At 43.0% G+C, this 22484-nt stretch overlaps 1 protein-coding gene across 2 annotated transcripts in view; it reads left to right on the top strand.

Moving 5' to 3' along the window:
• Positions 1-22484, top strand: part of PHIP (PHIP subunit of CUL4-Ring ligase complex) — a 161594-nt gene that overhangs the window by 25427 nt on the left and 113683 nt on the right. For both annotated transcript variants that reach the window (XM_090035265.1, XM_090035273.1), the window contains exon 7: positions 9518-9678. In XM_090035265.1, the coding sequence (XP_089891391.1) occupies positions 9518-9678 (161 nt within the window). The remainder of the gene's footprint in view (positions 1-9517; positions 9679-22484) is intronic.

Raw genomic sequence — 22484 nt, 5'->3', positions numbered from 1 at the left:
TCTTTAAAGGAGAAAAGCATGGGAGACTTGTTGCTTTTCCCTTGCAGGCTGTCGGAGTTGCAGCCTGCAAGGGGCTGCTTGGGGCCCCCAGTGCCCCACACGCCCACCCTCTTCCCCACACATGGGGATGGGGTCTGGGTACATGAGTCGGCCAGTCCCAACTCAGTGCCCCTCACTCCCAATCTGCCATCAGTGTTTACAAATAGGTCTGGGTACAAAAAAGGTTGAGAACCACTGTCTTAAGAAGTTTTGTACAACTCTTTGGAGTTTTTATATAACTCAGACTATTTAATTGTACCACCTCTCAGAGGATTTGCTTGTCAGAACTGCATTTGCTTTGTCATGAGTTTACTTCTGTTGGCCTAGAAAAGCTAGCTCATCTAGAAGGAACCAAGCTAGAAATTATTTTTTCGTCTGCTTCATCAATAGAAACAAACACTTCAGTCATCAAGGGGTGCACCGATAGAAATTTTTTGGGCTGATACTCATGGCTGATTTTTAATGAGTCATATTGGGTGATTATTATCTGATTCGGATATGCAGCCCTGCAGCATGGAGAGCAGCTGAGTCTTGCTGGTAAGTCTGTTGTGAGGGAGGGAGTGGGGCTGGGGCAGGTGATGCTGGGGCAGGGGATGGAGCCACAGCTCAGCTGACGGGGGCAGGGGGGGCGGCTGCTGCTGCTGCATGCACCCTGGGGAGGGCTTGAGTGTAGGGCAGGGAAGGGCTCATGCTCCCAGATCTGTGCATGGAGTAGAGTGGGGTGTTGATGTGGACTGGGTCTGGGAGCAGTGCTGGGTTCTTCCTGATGGTGGACTGTGGTGGGCTGTGCTTGGATCACATGGCAGCAGTGCTGGGAGTGTGGCTATAGTGAATTTTGGGGTAGCTACAGCCGAATCCGTGCTCCCAGTGCTGCCACTGGCACCCACCCTGAGCACAGCCTGGGCCAGCCCCCTGCTGGGAAAAGCCTGGCACAGCCCCAGCTTGCAGTGGCAGCCCCCTTCCCTCCAGCATAGATCTGTGGGGTATATGCTGTCCTAGGGTGTGTGCAGCAGCAGGAGCCACCCCTGCTCCCCCTGGACAAGCTACAGCTCTGCCCTAGCTGGGCCCTGCCCCAACCCCACTCCTTGTCTCACTGTGGGGGCCTCAATCTGCCCCCTTCCTGCACAACCAGTTTACCAGCCAGACCTGGCTGCTATCTATGCTGCTGGGCTGTGCTTCTTGCTGCCTGTGTGCTGTGCTGCAGCTGCATGCATGCACACGGCATTTATCGGCCACATCAGACAAAAAAAGCTGATTGCCGATGCTCTCAATTTTTGTCAAATCAGTGCTGATCCAATATGGGATTGATTTATCGGTGCACCTTTGTAGTCGTCTGTGCAAACTTACTGAATGTGAATGGGATTGCACAGAAATCAGAAGGTATATTCTGAAAGCCAGGGGGTTGCACTGCCTTAATTTACAGGGTTTCCTCTTTTTTTTTAAATGCAGTATGTGTGTTTCTGGAGAACGGTGCATAAATTGAATTCACGTGAAGTGAACCCAGTTTACAATGGAACAGATGAGGATATGGTCCCATGATGGTGAGGGAGGGGAGGGAGTAAGGCTGGGGTTAGGGGAGGGGTGTGGCACAGCTTGTGGGCAGCTCTCAAGGTTGCAGCAGGCAGCAAAGCTGTGGGAACTGTGAGTAGTTGGGGATGGGTGCAGCTTTTGTTACTAAGCGCCCCCTGGGAAGGCTGTGGGTTGGGAGGCTGTGCTGGCTCTTGCTTGGGGGTGGGTGGTAGGTGCAGGCCCTCAGGTCTGTGTGGGATGACAGCAAGCTGCTGCTGCAGGCTTGGGCTGGCGGCGCCACCGGGCTCTTCCTGGCACTCGGGCAGATTGGGGGACCTCTGACAAATTTTGTGGTGGCGGCAGCCCCCCCTCCCAGTGCCATCGCCTCATTCCTGCAAGCAAGGCTGGGGTTGGCGGCAGCACCAGGTTCTTCCTGGCACTCCAGGCACCGTGCCCTGAACCTCCTGGGGCTCGTCCCTACTCACCTCAGCTGCTGCAGCAGACCCAGGAGCAGATACCACCTGCCTGCAGCACAGCACAGCGCAGCCCAGTGGCTGGGGTGAGTGGGGGCAAGCAGAGCCCTGATTGCATAAGAGTGAATTTACCGTGCACGTAAGGAATTTTGGGTAGAAAAAGGGTGATCGTATAGGAGTGAATTCGCATATATAGAACCTGCATAAATAGAGGGAAACCTGTACATTACAACTTTGTTTTCAGAATTTTTTTTATAGCAGGTTACCTGTGAATTTAGCCCTCCAAATTCCAGCATACAAGTTATTACTAACTCTGCTCCTTGACATGATTAAATGTTATGTGCAAGTCCTTGAGACAATGCATATGGAATTTCTGCCTTGTTAGAGAAACTGCAAAGTGAAGCCATATGTGTGTATCTCTCTTATATTGTAAAATGTTCATATGTAACAACTGGAATCTTGATATTGCCATCTTAATCTAGTTTAATGTGATACTTTTACTTGCTCTTCGATCCAGAGTCTTGTGCGTACTTCAGAATTCTGATGGACAAATGAATAGTAAGAAATCAAAGAACAGTACAAATTATATTTATACTTTTACTTATGAAGACTTGGCTGTGGACTGTCTTAGTCTCCAAAAAGACATCTTCTGGCCATGGCTCTTGGTCCAGTATTTATTTTCCTTCTTTCATGTGGTGGCAGGACCGATGTAACCTGTTTGCCTGTGCCCATGCTTCCTTCCTCTGCCCATTAGTGTTAATGAAATGCTTCCCTCCAGGGCCAAAGGAATGGATATCGGGTGTCTAGAGATGCAGACCTTTTGGGTCTGCAGTGAAGCAAAGGTCCCTATCAGTATGATGGAGGAAAGTGACATAAGCCTTCCCAACTCGAGTTCCTGAGGATTTGAGGCCATAACATTCAGGTCATGATGGACAAGTTTGCTGTGTTTTATATAAGCATGCAGGGAGCTGAGGTCTGTCCAGCTCAACTGGAAAGCAGTTCAGCTTGTGCTGTGGCGCACACATCAGATAAATTATTCATAGTGCATTTCCTGATATCAAAATGCCATGGCAGATTGCCTCAGCAGAGTAATTGCCACATGTGTGTGGGAAATCATGGACTCTATCCTGCAGACAGGTGCTACCTGAAGCTCTCTCTTTGCAACTGATGTCCAGAAGAAATATCCCTCCTGCTTGAGGGGAGGCCTCAGTTGAGGTTCAGTGTCAGGATGCCTTTCTAATCTTGTTCCCAGCCATGCCCCTGATTCCCTACATCATTTGTAATGTCTGTCCTGCTGTTTTTGTTTGCCCGGCATGACAGAAGCAATTTTGGTAGGTAGAACCCATGTTCATTCATAGTAAGACATCAGTGTTTTCTTTCAGAGTCAGTTTTTTCATTTGGTGCAATTCCAGTACTTTTCTCCAACAACTCCCAGTGTTCTAGACAGCCTGTTAGATTGATATTCCCAACTCCTAATCCTTCTGTTAGCATGGCCAGCAACTGAGCATGATGTGCTAAAATCTTATGTTCTTACCTTCTGTAACCTTGAACATTATCAAGAACTGAGTGGTGAAGATGTTTTCCACAGTTACACCTCTTCCACAGTTGGACCTGAATCTAGTTCTCATATAACTATCATGGAGTTAGTTACCTTTAAGACAATGGTGACTTGTTAACTGCCCCTTGTCTCCATGATGGTGCTTTTTTTGATAAGTTACCTCACAAGATCAAGTTCTTGTGGTGGATTCCTTCCCCATACTTTTCTTCTCTATTAAGATAGTACTCAGGACCTGCCTCAGGAGTTTCACTTGGTTTTGCTTGAGTTAACAGAAATTCTTATTAGTCTTTTTCCTGGAACTGCATGCCTGCTGCATCTGCATTAAGAACCTGCATTAAGGGTCAGCAGCCTTTCACAAATGAGGGTTGCAGCTTATAACCTGGCTGGTGCCATGGCCTGCTCCAGAGGATGAACAGTGAGGCTGCAGTGAGTCTGAGCAGCCCTCCACTTGGACTGTAGGAGTTGGCTGTAGTCAATCCACATATCATTAGCAAAACATGCACCAGACGAAAGAGCTGGGGAAGCAGCATGCCCTTTGTAAAATGTGGACTAGATTGGACCTTCACAGTTCAGATCTGGGCTGTTGACTGTAGGTTGCTGGCCACTAGTTTAGAAAAAAAGTTGCCAGAATCAACTTCATTCCGTGTGGGAGAAATGTATGTTCATTCAGTATGGCCCAGAATATGTGGGCTACTTTATTTTACCTGGACTGACAGTGGACTCAGTGAATAAAAAGCATTGGCATCCAATGCCAGTTTTCTTCCCGTGGGAGATGAGCATGCAAGCTGTTGATCTTCATTGGTTCAGTGGTAGAGCCTGGAGTGGAGGGGCAGGGTGAATGACCCTAGGGAAATGCAGCTGGATCTGTTCTGAGGGCTCATTTTTCAAGAGGTGCACTATAAAATGGTTATGACTGGATGTACCTTTCTCTCTCTCCCCCTCCCCCCCCCCCAAAAAAAAAACCAACCCCAAAACAAATAATAATAAAAAAAAAAGCTTGACAAGTTTGGTACAGCTATGTCTGCATAATGCATTTAGACTTTTGTAAGGCATTTCATATTTATAATTTTAAAAAGTAAATAATTAAGCAGTTGCTCTATTAAATGACTTAAATTGATTAATCAAAAAGAACATGGAGTGAAAACTGTCATTCAGCAGAGGTGTTTCTAGTGGAGTACTAGAAGGATTTGTTCTTGTAACAATGGTATTCAGTATTTTTTAAATCAATTTTATGAAATAAAATGTGAAATTATAGTTGGCAAGTTGGGGCAGTGGTCAATCATGGGAATAGGTCAGTTATATACATCAGCCTGGATCACTTGGAAACGTAGGCTTAAACAAAGGTGCATTTTAACAAAGTAGACTTCAAGGACATGTATCTAGCAACAAAAAAATGTAGGTCATTTTTTATAAAATAGGGAAGAATATGCAGGTTTTTTTCCAGTGCATCCTGGGAAGGAGTGACTGAAAAGGAGTTGGGGAATGCTAGGTAACTGGTTGAACATGAGCTTGTAGTGCAGTGCCATAGCTGAGAGGGTTAAGGCAAGTTTTTGGGTATACCAAATGGGAAGTAGGAATAGAGGTGGGATTACCTCCCATATAACTTTACTAATGTCACTTCTGGAACATGGGCTGTTCGTAGACACTAAAAACAAAAACAGCCACCCCCCCCCCCACCCCCCAAAAAAAACAAAAACGCAAACAAACAAAAAACAAAAAAACCCCCTGCGCTTCAGTAGAAGAAGCAGCACATTACTTTGACCTGACTCTGGGATATTTGTATAGAACGGGATCTTCAGAGGGACTTTTTGGTGCTTTTAGCTAAAGCTGATTCACTTTTTTTTTTTTAAGCAGCCATGGTGCTTATTTGTATAGTACATTCTAATATTATAAAAGCCTAAGTCTGTCCTGTCCTGTCCTGTCTGTCACTCTTTATTCGTGCTCTTATTGGCTGACAAACAGCCAATCAGTGTGAAAGAGCATTCGAACAGGAACTGATGGCAGTGGAGTGCCGCCATGATGACAGGGACACAGTGGACGCTGGCCTCATCCCCTACCCACCCGTCCTGCTCCCTAGAGGTGGGGGCACTGGTGGGGGCTAGGCCACTGGAGCTGGCCTCGCCTCACCCCGCCCCTTGCAGGTGATGGCAGCAGGGGGAGCAGGGTTGGGATGCCATGGGGGGGGCAGTGAGCCACTGGCTCTGGCCTTGGCCTGCTCCTTCCCCCTTCTGTCGTTGCCACCTGCAGGGCCTGATATGGTGGTGGGGCAAATAGTGGGCATGTGGTGGGGGTAGGGGAGGAGTGGGCCCAGGCCTGATGCAGGGAAGGCCTGGGCTCGAGGGTGGGGAGAAGTTGGGCCACTACAATGAGGGAAGCAGTGGGCCTGGGCCAACCCAGTGATGGTGGAGGAAATGGGAGGAGCAGGCTCTGAGCTGGGGAGAGCGAGGGTGGGAGAGGAATAGGACCACACCCAGTGCGGGGGAGGAGGACTGAGTCCAAGCTGGGAGAGAAGCGGGGCTGCTCTGGAGGTATGTGTGTGGGGGGGGGGGGGAGCAGTGGGCTGCCCTCCTCCTGCCTTGGGCATGGTCCCACTCCTTGGGGCCCAGCTTCTTCACTCTCGGGCCTGCTCCTCCCCCTGGCTGCTGCGGCAAGAATGGGGAAAATGGGCCCAGACCCCAAGCGGCAGGAGGGAAGTGGGGAGCAGACCTGAATGGGGGGTGGCCACAGGGCTCATTCCCTGCCTGCTACTCCCCCATCATTTTTGATGGGCAATTGGCTAATACTTTAAGAAGGATGTCACAACTTAGAATTTCTCAGTTTAAATGATGGCAGTGCTCTGTTACTATTTCCTGTACTGTTCTGATGTAGATGCAGGGGCGATGCATAGGGGGTGCACATGTACCCCCTGAGTGTGTGGTGCACCCCGTACAAAAAGGCAGTGCTGACACTGGTGGTGGTGCCTGCGGGCGGTCGCCACCCCGCCACCGACACAGATGACGTCTGCGGGCGGTCTACCACCCCAGCTGGCTGTGGGTGGTTGCCGACCCTCGGTTGGTGCTTGCCATCCCCGCCACCACCACTGGCATCTGTAGGAGCTCCCTCACTCGCTGCTGCTGAGCTGCTGCCACCATGCTCCCCCAGCTGCTGGTGGTACTAGTCATTCATGTGTAGATAAGAAACAAGATGGAAGTTAAATCTCTGAAGGACATCTTCGTTGCTAACAACCCGTTCAGTAGTGAAGTTTCTCATCAAAAACAAACATTTCATCCGGTTTAGCAGTTTCTTGGCAACCTCTGCTACTGTGGAGTCATTTAATGGTTTCTGTGTTCAGCAGTGTTATACCACAGAAGCCTAGTAATACTGGAGAAGTGTTTAGGGCCAGATCCACAAAATGTTTACATGCCTATCCTCAAAAGGTGGCCCATGTCGGCCAAAGGTTGCTGACCCATACTCTAAACAGTTCTGCTTCATAAATCACAGAAGAGCAAAGAAATTGAAAAGAGTAAGATGTTTATTTCATTTACTTAATTTTGTAAATACATGAGGCAATTGGACACTTAAAGACTAGATCCACAAAGGTATTTTAGTATATTGTGGAACATAAGACTGGACAGACCTTGCTGTATAATCAGGCCCATTATTATACTCAACCATATTGTAAAGTAACTTCCATAAAGTGATCAGAATCTTAAAAATATATAGGGTCTAGGGTAAAAAAAATTCTAATGAGTAGATGTCCTAGAACTTTATTCCTGAAGCACCACAAATTAGAAGTTTCTAATAAAGCTTACTTGTGGACAGTTTATTTCTCTTTTGGCCTTGGGACTGAGTAATTATTTATCAGTACAGTTATGTTTTCATTTCATATCCTGTCCTGAAATATGATCAGAGATGCTCAGAATTGTGGTGAGGTGCCCTTGAAACCTGTGCTCTTGTGTGTGTAATTCTCTAAATTGAGACTGGTAAATTATAGCCTGCAGACCACACCGGGCTCGCAGAGAGGTCTGTTTTCACCTGTGATGCTCCGATCTAGTCCTGTGGATTGGGACACAGCTGTACCATGCTGTACAGTCCCTTTGCAGTGCTATTCTTCACTGTAGAGCTTGCTGCTCTTCCACATCTGTGCTGACCCTCTCATTGTTGAGGGGATGGGAATCAGTGGCAAGGGTAAGAGGAGGCAGCTGGACAGTGGGGGGTGGAAACTTGTGCCTCATTGTGGGAGGTCAGGTTGCAGAGGGTGACCTGTGTCAGCACGAAGTTGTTGACCACTGCTCTAAAGTTTTATGTTCCATAAAGAGGGAACAAAAGGAGTAAAAGAGTAAAATGTGTATTTCTTTCTGTTAAATAATAATCTGACCTTCCTTCTATAAGAGCGTTCTGATGTTTTAAATATCCTTACAAATTATGGAGCCTGCTGTTTTTGATCTGATGTTCTTATTTTCTGAAGTGTGCAGTGTAATAAAGGTGATAATCTCCCTGCGAATATAATTTTGGGGTAGGCTTTTGGTTTTTCCCAATGGTAGATTAGTCATGATAACATCACCAGAAACTACTTAACAAACTTCCAGATAGTTTACCTTAAATCTGGCCAAAATACAAAAGTTACAATTGTTAACTAGCAATGTCCTCCAATATGAGTAAACATTGGCAAAAAAGGCAAATGTGTTACAAGTTCAGTTGCACATAAAGAACTTAAGAGGCCAGAGCCCAATTTCATAATTTGCTTTATAACAGTCTTATGGTGTATAGAATATATTTGTTCTTATCCTTCCAAATCAGTACATAAAACTATGGGAAGAGTGTACGTGTGTGTTGTTTTATTGCTGGTGCTAAACCTGAGTCTGTCATGCTGTATGTCAGGCCCAACTTCCTGAGCTGAGCTTTATCTGCAATGTTGTTTTTTTTCTTTTTTTTCTTGGAGATCCTTTATCTCCTTGCTGAGGCTTGTAAGAGGACTCCCATACTAGGAAGCAACTTCTTCCTTACAAGCCTTCTTATCTTAAAAAGAAAAAGTTCTAATACTTAGAATTTGCCTTAAGCAGTAGAGATGTGGAGGTATCTAATTGCATATAGATTTGTTATTTTACTTTTGTGGAAGGAGCTAGCAATTAGGGCTGTGCAAAGCTTTGGTTGCTAATTCGATTCAGTGGCTGTCTCTCTCCAAATGAAATTGGGAAACCATTTAATTTCACCGAATCGAATCGGAACCCTCCAAATCTGTTTGGAGAGATTCTGAAAGATTTGATGATTCAGATATAGCTTTAAAAGTTTTTCCTACATACCACAAGGTTCCAGGCAGCTCGTGAATGCTGAGATGCTGGGGTGGAGGGAGTATCCTACGGGACCGCGGGGGAGCCTCCAGCGTGCTTGGCAGTGGATCTGGAAGTGGACCAGAAGCACTTCCAGTCCATTTCTGGGTTCTCCACCAAGCGCCCCCCGCCCCCCCCCATGCTCCTGTGGGATGCTCATTCTGTGCCACTATCGCAGCATTCATAAGTTGCACCTGGTACCTCGTATATAGAAAAAACATTTAAAGTTGTGTCTATGGCAGAATTGTTGATTGTCTGTATCTGCATTGAATCTTCAGATTTGCATTTGGCTGAATCGAATCGGGACAGTGATCCAAAGCAACAGATCAAATCATTGTCTCTGATTTGGGCCAAATCCGAATTGAATATGGCCTGTTTTGCACACCCCTACTAGTCTGAGCTACTTTTTGCTCTAATGTTTTTCCCTTAGTTTACTGGGGACAGTTGATTAGTTGTGTTATGTTTAAAATGAGAGTCTGTTATAAAAACTTAATGCGCATTACATAGTTAAACATTGAAAATGGTTTTCCTTTTATGAATAGGCAGCTGGGGCAAATATACAGTTACCACAAAATATAAATGCTACTGAAACCTAGCAGAATATAAATATCTTTTTTTCCCTTTGGTAGTGGATACCCTCTTTTCAAGAAAACTAAATGGAAGATACAGACTTGAACGCCTTGTTCCAACTGCAGTGTATCAACATATGAAAATGCACAAACGAATCTTAGGACATTTATCTTCCGTATACTGTGTAACATTTGATCGGACTGGCAGACGGATATTTACCGTAAGTGTGAATTCCTTATTTTTGTACAATGTTATTTAAATATAGATGAGAAAATCTAGCTATTTCTGTTGTCAGATATCTTATATGCTTTTTATGTGCAAGGATCAGATAAGTGAAGATGATTACATTTGACTGATAATTCATAATACTTTTTTAAAAAGCATGTAACCAAGTATTTTTGTAGGCAGTTTGTATTTTTTTTAATTATGAATTTTTTGGTCATGCAAATCTTACAGTGGGGGTTGTGGCGAGTGGCTTCTGATTAATTTTTATCTAAATAAGAAAATTTTACTCATTTTAACAAATGTTAAATAACGTATTTGGTCAACCATGAATATAATTAGATTATACATATGGAAATTTTATATGAAATTATTATAATTTTCCAGGTATAGAATCTTATTAGAGGTTTGCCTTGAATTTGTCCCTCTCCCACTGCTACAGCAGGGAAAATTTAAATCTAGGTGGATCAGGTGGCCCCCTTGCCCTCCCCCACATCTTCCCCTTGAAACCCCTTTCCCCTTCCATTCCCTGCTCTTACTAGCAGACCCTGCTGTCCCTGAGCACATGGAAGTGAGGGGCAAATTTGAAACATTGACTTTATAATAAACATGCCTATAGTAATTTAGTTCATCCAATTGCAGTTTAGGTTTTTTAACTGCTGCATGTTTTAACACAGGTACTTCATAAATGCACTTTTTAAGTAGCACTTCTGAATTTGCTTTATATATAGTACAAACAATACATGAAGTTAATATAAAGCCAAAAGGCTCATTATTTATCCCATAGTTCACTGGGCTGGGCCACAGCACAATGAACAGTGTTTAAACCCATGGTGATCCCATAGCTAAGCACTGCTCAGTTTGTGGGTATACTTCAGACAGTCCTCCACAAAGGATCCACATGCCAATTGGTCCTCCACTCATGACTGGAACACAGGGTGTTCTTGTCATAAGTCCTGGGATGCTCCAAAAATGTATATGCAGATGAGGTACAAGGCAGCCTGTTCTGGCTCCATCTCACGGAGGGTGAGGTCACACTAATCATACGTGACAGGCTGAGAGGGGCTGCAGAAAGATTTTGAGTGAACTGTTTAGTGATGTTTGCCAGACATATAAGGCTGGCGAAGAAACAGGAATCATTGGAAATGGGAAAGAAAGGCACAGCTTGGCTGTGGAAATGGAGAGGAAGTTGAGAGAGATTCAGGAAGTAGTTCACCATGAAAAAGTGTCAGTGTTGAAAGGGGCTGCACTTAATGGACACTACCATATATCTTATTCAGATGGACTGTACTAACCTATCCTTGTGATAAGTTCCTATCAGCGTTGCCCAGTATGGACCCATGTAGCTTATAATTATGCCTGATGTTGGCTGCATGTAATCAATTTCATGGTTGGTTTTTAGTGCTGAGCACAAGCTGCTTTTGGCCACAGCTTAATGATAACCAAAGTATTTAATGAAGTTTCCTTGTATGCAGATGCAAGACAATAGGCTTCCTTCCCTACCCCTATGTTGTTTATGGCAGGGGGAAAACCTAATTTTATGTTCAAGTAAATATGGTACCTTTACAACATTTCACCACCCCTCTGCCCATTACAAGTCTGCTGTGTGGTACAAGCCTGTGTAAAGTAATAGGGTGCTGATAGAGGATTTGATTAAAGATTCAAAAATGCAAGTAGAAAAAACTAATGCCAATCAAGTGGCATTACAGAAAATAGACCTTGTCAAAATAAATTGAAATTATTACTTTTGTCAGTGTTGATGGCATTGATGTGCAGTACTAAGTCTAAGTCAATTGTATAGTTTTGATTTCTAAATGAAAATGGCACGCATTTAAAACTGGCTAACTGATAGGTTTCAATGTAGTTGTAAGCAGAAAATTATCAAGCACTTATTTTCTTGTTGGTTTCTTTTCCTTCCCATAATGGCATTCCCATTGGGATCAGCTTTTGGGTGCTGTATATTTAGTAATTTATTATTTATCTGGAAGGAAACATAAAATGATTACTGATAAAGTTATCTGATGACCCAAAGGTTGGTGTAGTAGGCAAATAATAAAGAGGATGGGAATTCTCTTGGGGCAGTAGTTAACAATATCTTCACTGCTATGGTGAGGAGTGAGAGGAGCATAGACCTGATAACACTTTTAAGGGCAAGTCCAAAAATGCCCTGGGCTGAAAGAGGCCAGTTTTAAAAGTGAAAGGTCACATTAGCCACAACCATCTCTTTCTCAAGGAGTAAGAGATATAGTCCATCATTTGCACCCTTATAATCTTACCATCAGTCAGTGCGTAACCAGTGATGACCCAAAAAACCTGGTCTCACAGTTGTGATGAATTCAAGCCATATTGAATAAATTTATCTCTAGTACTTGCTTTCCTGAAAAATAGATCCCTAGATGGTGATTAATTGTTCAGAACAAATCTTTTGTACCTCACCATTTTTTGGCAAATTGTGGTATAGGGGACCTCTTTCTAGGGTGACTGACACTGACAGACTGTTTCATCTCCCTCTGCTAATAAACCTTGCACAGATGGTTTTGATGTGACCACAGTGTGCCTCATTGCATTTCACACATATTCTCCTTTTATGCTTGGATTGTAAGCTCTTTGGAGCATGAAGGGTCTTTTTGGAGGGCTGTCTGTTGTATGTAATCATGGATCTTGTTCTTTGATCCTTGGATGTACTGCAATACTAATGATAGAACAACCTGTAAGGGCAGAAGGTTGCCCCACCAGAACCAATGGATGATATATAAGATAAACCCAGAGGGTTCAAATAGACATCCATAGCATCAGAAACATTCTGCTGTGTTATGGGCTGAGTTCTTTGCAATGAAAAATATGTTCTGTTATTTTTCTATAGTCCAAAAATGAGTGAAAACATAAGAGCTGGAATTTTTAGAGAGCTGCCTCAAGTCTTAAAAGGCTGAGAAACCACTGTGTTAGAGCATAACAGCAGCAACATGCTCCGAAGCAGCAGTTATCCCTTCCCTTCTGAAACTGTTCAAGCTCTGTTTGTTCATACCCCAAAAAATGGTGAAAGTGGCTCCCCTTCTCTTTCTGCTATGCATCTAGATTACCTGTGGGGTAAATATGGGTCTGGAAATGAAACCATTTTCTCCTTTTGAATTCAAGCCATCATGGTTTCTGAAATCTTTGGAGTCCTAAAACATACAAATCTTACTGTGTAATCCCCCAAGGATATGGTTCTCCAGGCTTTTATGTTATCAGGGTTAAATTATTTCATGTATTCACAGTAAGTAATAAGACAAACTTTTATATTTAAGCCTCTAGCTTCTGAAAGGCATAATACAAACTAAATATGAGAAGTGGTTTTAAGAGGTGTGTTATTTTAGATGTCTTGAAAAATATCTAAATCAAATACAGTGTTTCTTTTGCTGTAACCCAGTCAGTTCTGGAAGTCATAGACACCCGCTTGCTTCATTCTGCAGAAGTAAATTGTTCTGGAAAGAGAAGACAAACGAGAGCTCTTGCCCTAGGCGCTGAAAAGACAAGACGGTTCATAGCTCTCACACAGCTGTTTACCTTCTCGGATGGCTTTGCGAGCATTCTTTTCCTACAAATGACCAATTAACTTGTGGAAAAAATTCAGATGGCTTTGTCTGCTGGTCTGTTGCCTTGGATTAACTAACTTGGTTCTAAATGCCTTCTCTTCCCAGTGGACATGTAACTAAAGAGGGTATCAGTCATCACCCAAGTAATATGTAAAAAAGTTAACTGGTACGTTCCTCAGCTCTGTTTATAAAAAGAAGGGCTACAGTCTTCATTACCTTCATTTCTTTGCAGCAGCATCTTTTGGCATACAGGTGCAAATAACCAAAGGGCAATGTTGGTTTTTAATCTGTTCATTCATTTTTTCTGTCATCCTCTTCTGTCATATTTTAATTTGTGCACACCAGAATTTAGAATGAAAATCATAGGGGTTTTTTGGGCTCCTTGGGGCTGACTTCCCACAATCCAGATTAAACGTTTTGAGTATGTCCATGATGATCTCTTCTTCAGTGTTAGTTATAGTTATACATAAAATGAACATTGTTTATCCAGCAAGCATAGTTTAGTATTCAGTAGAGCTATGAAGATACTCACCCACTTCTTTTACTTGCATACCAGGGGTGGTCACAATCTGGAGCTCTGTAGGCAGTGTTGTAGTGATTACACTGTTTTCAGGAGGAGGAGGAAAGAATTTGGTGGTATCTGGACTTCTGTTGACATTGTACTCTGAGTTTGAGCCCAGTGTCCTCTGGCTACTGCAGAGGAGTTTGTTTTCTTTTCTGCCTCTCACAGATGCTACTGCTGCTGACAGTAATTATTTAGATTTATGTCCCCCTCTATCCAGAAAAGCTCAGAGTGGCTTACAATACATGTTACTCTAATCTGTTTTTCAACTACTGCAAAGAGTTTTCATCTCCTACCCCATTCCCTCTCTCACTCTCCCTAAGAATCTGTTTTTAGCATGTTCTTTGTCCTTAACAGTAACAGAGGTTCTCAGACGTTTATCTGCATGCCCATTCCACATGGCATATTTTACCTCCTCTTCCTTAGAGCCTCTTATAATCTGAGATGCTGTAATTGAGAGGTGTAGGAAGAGATTACCGTTCTAGGCTTTCTGCACAGAACACAAGGAGTGGAGGAGTGATGGCATGCTGTATGGGCACTGCTAAGGGAAAAAGTCTCTGAGTTTGAATGCCTGAGATTGTGTGTTCTCACAATGAAAATGTATTTCTGTGCACCATACTTATCAAAGCACTTGGTTGCCTGTTAAGTACTTTTTCCTGTGTTTTATTGAAAGAACACATCCTTTTTTGTTTGTTTGTTTGTTTCTCCATAGCAGAACATGATTAGACAACTTATAGTAAAGGTGTATGCTTTTACTTCACATTTTATTACATTCTTCCATAGCTTCGTAGTTGGTAGGGTTGGAAGGAACCTGAGCAGATCATCAAGTCCGACCCCCTGCCATGAGCAGGAAAGAATGCTGGGATCAAATGACCCTGGCAAGCTGTCTATCTAGCCTCCTTTTGAAGACCTCCAGGGTAGGAGCGAGCATCTTGGAGCACTAAAATTCGTTCAGAACTAATTTAGTATTGGCTGGGTAACTCTTCTGACTTGGGAGAAATTTATTCTTCAGTATATTTAGGTCTGTTTACCTGTGTACAGTGATCCCACTCCTGCCAGAAGTAACCTGCCACCTATTAATATTTACATACTGTGAAGTAAGAATGTGCATGCATGCAGGCAGGTACTGTACATCGGCTGGTGTGCGTTTAGATCCCTTGTACTGTTTTAGTTTGTGTTAATACCTTAAGTATCACGATAGCAATTGGCTATCATGATGATGGTCCAGTATGAATATTTTTGCAAGTAAGAAAGTATTGAAAGAGACACATTGATTTTGCTGCCCCATAAGTCTGAGAAGTATGTATGCATCTGTAAATGCTAATTTATTTTGTAATTCAGTTCTACCAATATAGATGAACCAGGGAGATTAGAGGCTTTTTAAAGGAAGGTTATGAGCAGCTACATCTTGCATTTACAAAACTTAACAAATGTTGAGTATATAAAAAAAGTGGTGGGTTTATTAATGTGTCTCACAACGTATCTTACAACAGTTTTGTAAATTTTAAATTTTTGTTAAGTCTAGCTATATTTTATCTAGTCAAATGGCTGCAGTGTCATATGTAAACTTGTCACAAAGCAGTCAAATCATGAAAGAGACCTTTGAACACTTATAAGAATGAAGTTAAAACAAATTTTTATATATGCTAGTGGGGAAGAGGACCATTTTTATGTTGTCAAGAACAGTAAGGTCCTGTGGACAATGGTTTGGGACACATGCATTACTAATAATGATAGTGAGAGCTTACTTCTGTTTCTTATAGGAATGTTACTTTGCATCAGTTAGCTTTGGCATTTGTGGGTGTGAATATTTTTTATTTGGTGTCTTTGGATTTAAGTGTATTGTGACAAAAAAAAGAAAATATTGTGGTCCCAGTTGCAAAGCTCATTTAAAGAAGCAAAATCAATTTTTTTAGATGTGCTTTTTTCCCCTGAGTAGAACAAAAAAAAAAAATCCCTTTGGTTTGTTTGAAACAAATTAGTGACTTCTTGTGTTTTTTTTTTTTTAATTATTTCACATAAAAATATTTACTTTGTGGATTGAGACCTTGTAAGTCAGTTGCCTGAAAAATAAGAAACTAAACAGTGTGGGAGTTTCAAGAGTGGAGCCTTTAAAGCTGGAAATGGTACTATAGCAACTACTTACACTTCTTCAGAGGGGAAAAATGGCTAGCAGTACTGTCTAGCTATGGTTGCAAATGGCAAATTGCAAACTAACAGTGTAGTGAGAAATTCTTTGAGAAATGGAGCTATAATGTTATCTGATTAGAATATTCTTAAATGAGGCAAGAGGACTGACAGAGGGTGAAGCGATGGTAGAAGCTGTGTGGAGCAGTGATTCTCAGCCAGGGTTCCCTGAAGTCTTTGAAATTCGAGATTTCACATAGGAATTCATCCTGTTAAAACTATTCTGCCCTGTTGTGGTCTTTCTGAGTTCTGCCACAGGAGAATTGGTCTGTTAGTTTTCATTATTTTTTGCCTGCTGCAGCCCTCCAACCCATCCCCTCAAAACTCCACTGTATTTACCTGAATCCAACGCAACCTTGAATTTCAGGCTACTCCACAAATTTAAATTCTGTACCTGGAAAACTTGAACTTTGTTATAATTTTCCATGTGTAGAATCTAATTATTGGAGGGGTCATCTTTAAATTTGGTCCATCTCTCTTTTCCCCTCACCACCCTTGCTGCAGTGTGGCAAGGCAAGCAGCCTTGGAGGGAGGGAGGGGCGGGCAGACTGCCCACCTCCCCTGGTGCCTGATCTCTTCCCTTTGCTTCCTGCATGTGCATGTTTTATACTAATTAGTTCATGAAGGTTTTCATATTAACTGCAATTGCAATGTCAGAACTTAACATTTTTACTTGTGAAATGGAATCTGTAGTTGCTAGCCCTGTAGTTTCATACTGTTACAGTGTTAGTTTCCCGGCCTCTTCATTTTTGTTGTTGTCAGTAACTTAAATGACAAAGGGGCATGAATAACAGCTATGTAGGGAAAGATGAAATAGTGTCATTGTCGGTTCTGTCTGTCTTGCTGCATATTGAGGGTTAGAGTTAAACTCATGAATACTGTTTAAAGTTTATAAATTTTAAGAATTTTAAGTTGCGCATATTATTCTCAAGTCATCAAAAAGTTGTCAATAATAGCAACTAGTAGATGGCTTTAACAACAGTGCTATCGGAGCCTGTAGTGGTATCAACTGTGCATGACAGATGTACAACAGAAGCAACTTGAGTATTGTTAGTCACGTGCAGCCATTGACTTGAATTATGAGTCTAATGAAGAATGTCTTGCATTTGAAAGGTTGTCTAACTTTATTCTAACCATGCAGTTGGTCCAGTAAAAGAGATCACTCCCCATAAATCGTTGCCTCTAGCCAGGAAGTTGAGATCTTACAAAGACAAAATCACCAATGTCTGTATGGTTTTTAAAATGTAACTCTGTTTTAGAGTTAGATAGCAATAGAGCCACAAACTGGTGGTTCGTCTGGGGAAGTACCTTGACTTCAATCATGGCCTGCACTGCATACTTCAAAGAAAGATTAAACCTTTCTCTCTGTAATGTTCCTGGTAAATTATATGGTACTTTTCCTATTTGGAAGGGATAAATAAGGTTCCTCCCTGACTTTAGTCTGTTTTGTTTTTTTTCAGTGAAATACGAGGACTGGTAACGTTACCTTACTTTTCATGCATTTTTCTTTGGCAGTCCCTTCTGTTTCCATCTCCTGTTTTCATGAGGTATCAAAGTACTGATATCCCTGCAGCAGTCTCTAGCTACATTTGGGGACATCCTGGGTAACAGTCTCCCATGAGCTGATGTTGACGTTGCATTTTCTTAAAGTTGACCTTGAGGATGTCCCTGAAGCACTTTCTCTGCCCTCTTGAGCGTGTATGCCTTGGCTGAGTTGGCAAAAAAACCCTTGCTTTGGGAGTCAGGCATCCGGATGACATGGCCGGCCCAACAAAGTTGATGTGGGATGATCGTCGCCTTAATATTCGTGGTGTTTGCTTGCTGGAGGATGTTAATGTCGGTGCGTCTGTCTTTTCACTGGATTTAGATCTTCCGTAGGCAGTGTTGATGGTACTTCTCTAATAAATTTAGATGTCTTCTGTATGTTGTCCATGTCAGTTCTGTACAGCAATGTGGGGATCACAGTTGCTTGATAAAGCATGAACTTGTTTTCAGATCTGATGTTGTAGTCTTTGAACCCTCATTTCTTCAGATGTTTAAAGGCTGCACTTTTTTTATATTAGAGGTGATGTTGGATTTCTTCATAGATCTCAGCCTTCTAAGATGTCTTCCGAGCTATGGGAAATACTCAGCATTCTCCAGAGTCTCACCGTGAATCTTGATTACTGAAACTGGGGACTGTTCATTAGGAACTTGTTGGTGGAGGACCATAGTCTTCTAAATGTTAAGTATCAGTCACTTTTTTTTTTTAATGCCTCAGTAAAGACACTGACAATTGCCTGAAGGTCTGCTTCTGAGTGAGCACACACTACAGCATCATCAGCATACTGGAGCTTAATGATTGAGGTTGGGGTGGTCTTGTTTTTGGCTTGGAGTCAGCTGAGGTTAAACAGCTTATCGTCCATTCAGTAGTTTAGCTCTACTCTGGCTGGAAGCTTGTTGCTGGCCAGATATGTAGCATTGCGGCAAGAAATGTTGAGAGATGATGCAGCCTTGCTTAACTCCCGCTTTAGCCTCAAAAGAATTTGTGATAGATCCATTACTAAGACCCAGTGGTAGACAACAAGGAGATCCCTCTGTAATTTCCACAGTCAGACATGTCAATTTCTTGAAGATTGAGACAAATCATGGTGTCCCTGAGGCTTGAAGACTTCTGCTAGGATTCCGTCTGCTCCAGATGCCTTGTTCTTCATCTTCTTGATGGCTTTACTAGCCTCATCAAGGGTTGGGGGGATTCCAAGATGATCTCTGAGTGGGTGTTGTGGGATGGAGTTGAGAACACTCTTGTCAAGAGCAGAGTCTCAATCAAGAAGGTCATCAAAATGCTCCTTCTAGTGGGCATTGAGACTCCCCTTTCCTTGATTAGGTCAGGTCTCCTCCATCTTTAGGTCTCAAGGGTGTTGGTTCCTGATTGCTCAGACTAGATGGCTTTGGTGGCACAGAAGAAACCACATGTATTGTAGATGCCAGTGAGATGTTGAATTTCCTTAGACTTCTCTTCCTACCATTTGTTCTTCATAGTGCAGTCCTCCTTTGGACCTCTGCCTTGGCTTGTTGGAGATTCAGTTTCTTTTTCTTGGGATTTTTGTCATTTTGTCAAGCATAAAAGACGTGTTTGCAACTGAACAACTCTTGGATCTCCCAGTTGTTTTCATCAAATGTGCTCTTCACAGGCACTGATGATGGTGGCCTTAAGGGCATCCCACATGCTGCTGTTATTCTTCTATTGTTGTTGATTGGAATTTACGAGTTCTTTGGTGAGGTATTGGTGGAAGAAGTCTTGCCTGCTTGGGTCCTTGAGTCCTTCAACATTGATCTTCTGTTGGCGCTGCTGCTGCTGCTGCAGCCATTGCTTGGGAGCAGTTTGCGTGACATAACCGAGCAGATGAGTCAGCGATCAGACCCGCAGTCATCAGTTCCCAGCCTAGCTTGGTGGGAAACAGAGTTTTTGCAATCCTGGGCACAAACAATGACATAGTCGAATCAGGTGCCAGTGCTTAGATTGTAGGTGTTGCTGTGATGTCTTGTGCCTGGTTTTCTGGTGGAACAGGGTATATTGGTGATGGCGAGTCCATGTTCTGCACATCTGGTTAAGAGGAGGATACCATTGGAATTGACCTTTCTTGCTCCCTCCTTACCAATGATTGCTTCCATTTCAGAGATTAGAGTCCTTTTTGACTCTGCCATTAAAATCACTGAGAAAAATAAGTCTTGCTCCCTGCAGAACATCAGGAAGGACTTGGTCAGGGTTGGCGTAGAATTCCTTCTTGGTTTCATCGGTGGCGTCATACCGAAATAATAACATGCAGCCTATTTTTGGAAGGCTCCAAGCAAGGAAAATAATCTTACCTTAGAATATGGGTAAGTACCAGTGTATTTGGTCTTTGAGGCTGTGGGCCATGTGCTGGGACCCTGTCTGGTGCCTCAGATCTGTGGCTGCTTGGTACCACACGTACCATCCAGATTGTGGCTCCCCATGAGTCTGGAAATCTGGTGGCCAGGGACAGGTGGAGGGAGCAATGGTAGGGTTAATTGATGTTGCAACAATACGATAATTGCTGCTGTCTTCTCCCCCAAATTTTCTGCTCTTTTGGAAGCTCTTTTCCTTGTATATAATGTGCACCCCAATTCTCTGAAGCTGGTTTTGGGGGGGGGGGAAGGTGCAGGTTATATGTTAGGAAAATATGTTATTGTATCTGAACTGTGGTATTGAACTGGAGATGATATTCTTATGAATAGGATGAACATTTTTTTCCTGAATATTACTAAACTATTGAGTTTAATATCCTGTGTCAGTGAATTATGTCTTTTTAATTAAGTTGTATAAACAAAAAGTATTATTCTTTATATATTTCAGAAGTAGTGTGTTCATTTTATCAACTGTTTGCATGGGTCACTGAAACAACGTAAAGCATTCATTTGATTTCTCTTAATATTTATTTTTATGTGTTGTTTATATTAAATCGACTTTGTTTTTGAAGAAACTGCTCATCATAAACCCCCCCCGCTGCACGTACAGTCATGTTTTATTGTCCTTTGTTCAGCTTCTCTGTTTGCAGTAGAGTATCAAGGATACTCTAATAACAGAGCATTAAACTACGTAAGATAGAGAAGCATAGTAGTAAGTAACATTGCTGAAATAACTTGAATTGGGTAATATTTGTTAGGGATGCAAATCCCAGTTCATAAAAATGCCGATTGTAGCAAAGAACAGTTACAGATTTAAATAATGAGTGTACGATATGGAGAGAGAGTAGACATTATAGAACTACTACAATTGTAATATCTTGTAACAGTAAATTTGTCTTCGTTTTGAGACGTATCTTTTGGAGAAGTAGTTCTCAACACTAAATATTAGGGGTGCATCGATAAAGATCCTTTGGGCTGATACCGATGGCTGATTATTAACAAGCCATATCAGTGGATACCGACCCAATTGCTGATATGGAGCACAACAGCTTGGAGAGCAGCTGGTAAGTCTGTTGCGGGGAAGGGGCATGGGGGGGGTGCAGATTGAGGGAGAGAGTGGGGCAGGGGCAGGCTCTGCCTGGGTAAGGTAGGGCAGGGCACGGGACAGCTGAGGTTTGTCTGGGGGGACACAGGCAAGGGGGGCAGCTCCTGCTGCTGTGTGCACTGCCAGGGGAGGCATGGAGGGCATGTGCCCCCCTAGATCTGTACATGGTGAGGGTGAGGGTGGGCTGCTGCTGTGAGCTCAGGGCTGGGAGCTGCTGCCAACTTCTTATCAGGGGGTGGGGCCTGGTCCCAGGCTGTGCTCAGGCTGGTGGGGGGGGGCTACAGCTACACCAAAATTTGCCATAGCCTTCCCTCCCAGTGCTGCTGCCACCTGCCTTGCCCAGCCTCACTTGAGCACAGATCTGGTCTGAAGCCCACAGCGGTCAGCCTGCCCTCGCCCCGTGCACAGATCTGGGGAACATGCACTTCCCCTACCCCAGGGGTATGTGCAGTGGTGGTGGAGCTGCCTCTGCATCCCCTGGATGACCTGTGGCTCTGTCCCATGCTTTGCCCCGCCCCAGCTGGGCAGCCCCAGCCCCACTCCCTCCCTCACTGCAGGGGCTCAGTCTACCCTTCCCTATGTGTGTCCCCGCCCCCGCCGCCCCCCCCCCCCCCACAAGCTTACCAGTCAGATGCTGCTCTTCAAGCTTCTGGGCTGCACTCCTGGGCGTGCATGCTGCAGCTGTGCTCATGCACACAACATTTATCGGCATCATTATCGGCCATGTCAGCCAAAAAAAATCTGATTGCTGATAATGTCAATTTTTTCCTGATATGAGTGCCTATACAGTATGGACAGATGTATCGGTGCACCTCTACTAAATATTTTGAAATTCTGTTTTTAAAAATGGTAATGTAGCATAACTTTTTTTTCTTCATGATTTGTTCAAATGTTTCTGTAAATTGTGAGATTTAATCCTCTTTTAAATGATTTGGAGTGAGTTTAATAGGTCAGTGACTCAATTAACTTTTCATTTAATGAAATAAATTAATTACAGACTGGCTTACTATCTCCTACGTGACGCTTCTGCAACTGTGTTGTCACTTTCATTCTGCTGCTTAATGGCTGTTCTCCGTCCTCCCTTTTGTTTTTATTTTCCTTGCAAACAGACTACTCTTTTTGTGTTTGCATATATCTGGTGCATCTTAACTTTATGTATTTGCAGATAGAAGCAGTTCTTAACCTTTTTAGACTCCAAGCATTCCTCTGTATCTCTTCTGAATTTAGCAGCACCTCTTTCAATATAATAACAGGTTTATTTATTTATTTATTGCCACTGTTCAAGTTTGTTTTGTTTTTTGGGTTTTTTTAAAATAATCTGAGGACTGGTATTTGGCCAGATATCAAACAGAAGTGGTTTAAAGTCATTAACCTCACTAAAGAAGGAACTCTCATATTAGCCCAATTCATGAAATGCTATGGAAGGGTTATCTGTATAAAACTTAATCCGGCTTTTCAGAGGTGCC

This window comes from Crocodylus siamensis, chromosome 1, assembly GCF_052110815.1.
Source record: "Crocodylus siamensis isolate JL-2025a chromosome 1, ASM5211081v1, whole genome shotgun sequence".
Lineage (NCBI taxonomy): Eukaryota > Metazoa > Chordata > Crocodylia > Crocodylidae > Crocodylus > Crocodylus siamensis.
The sequence above is the reverse complement of the archived record's forward strand: the minus strand, read 5'-3'. Positions and strand labels throughout refer to the sequence as shown.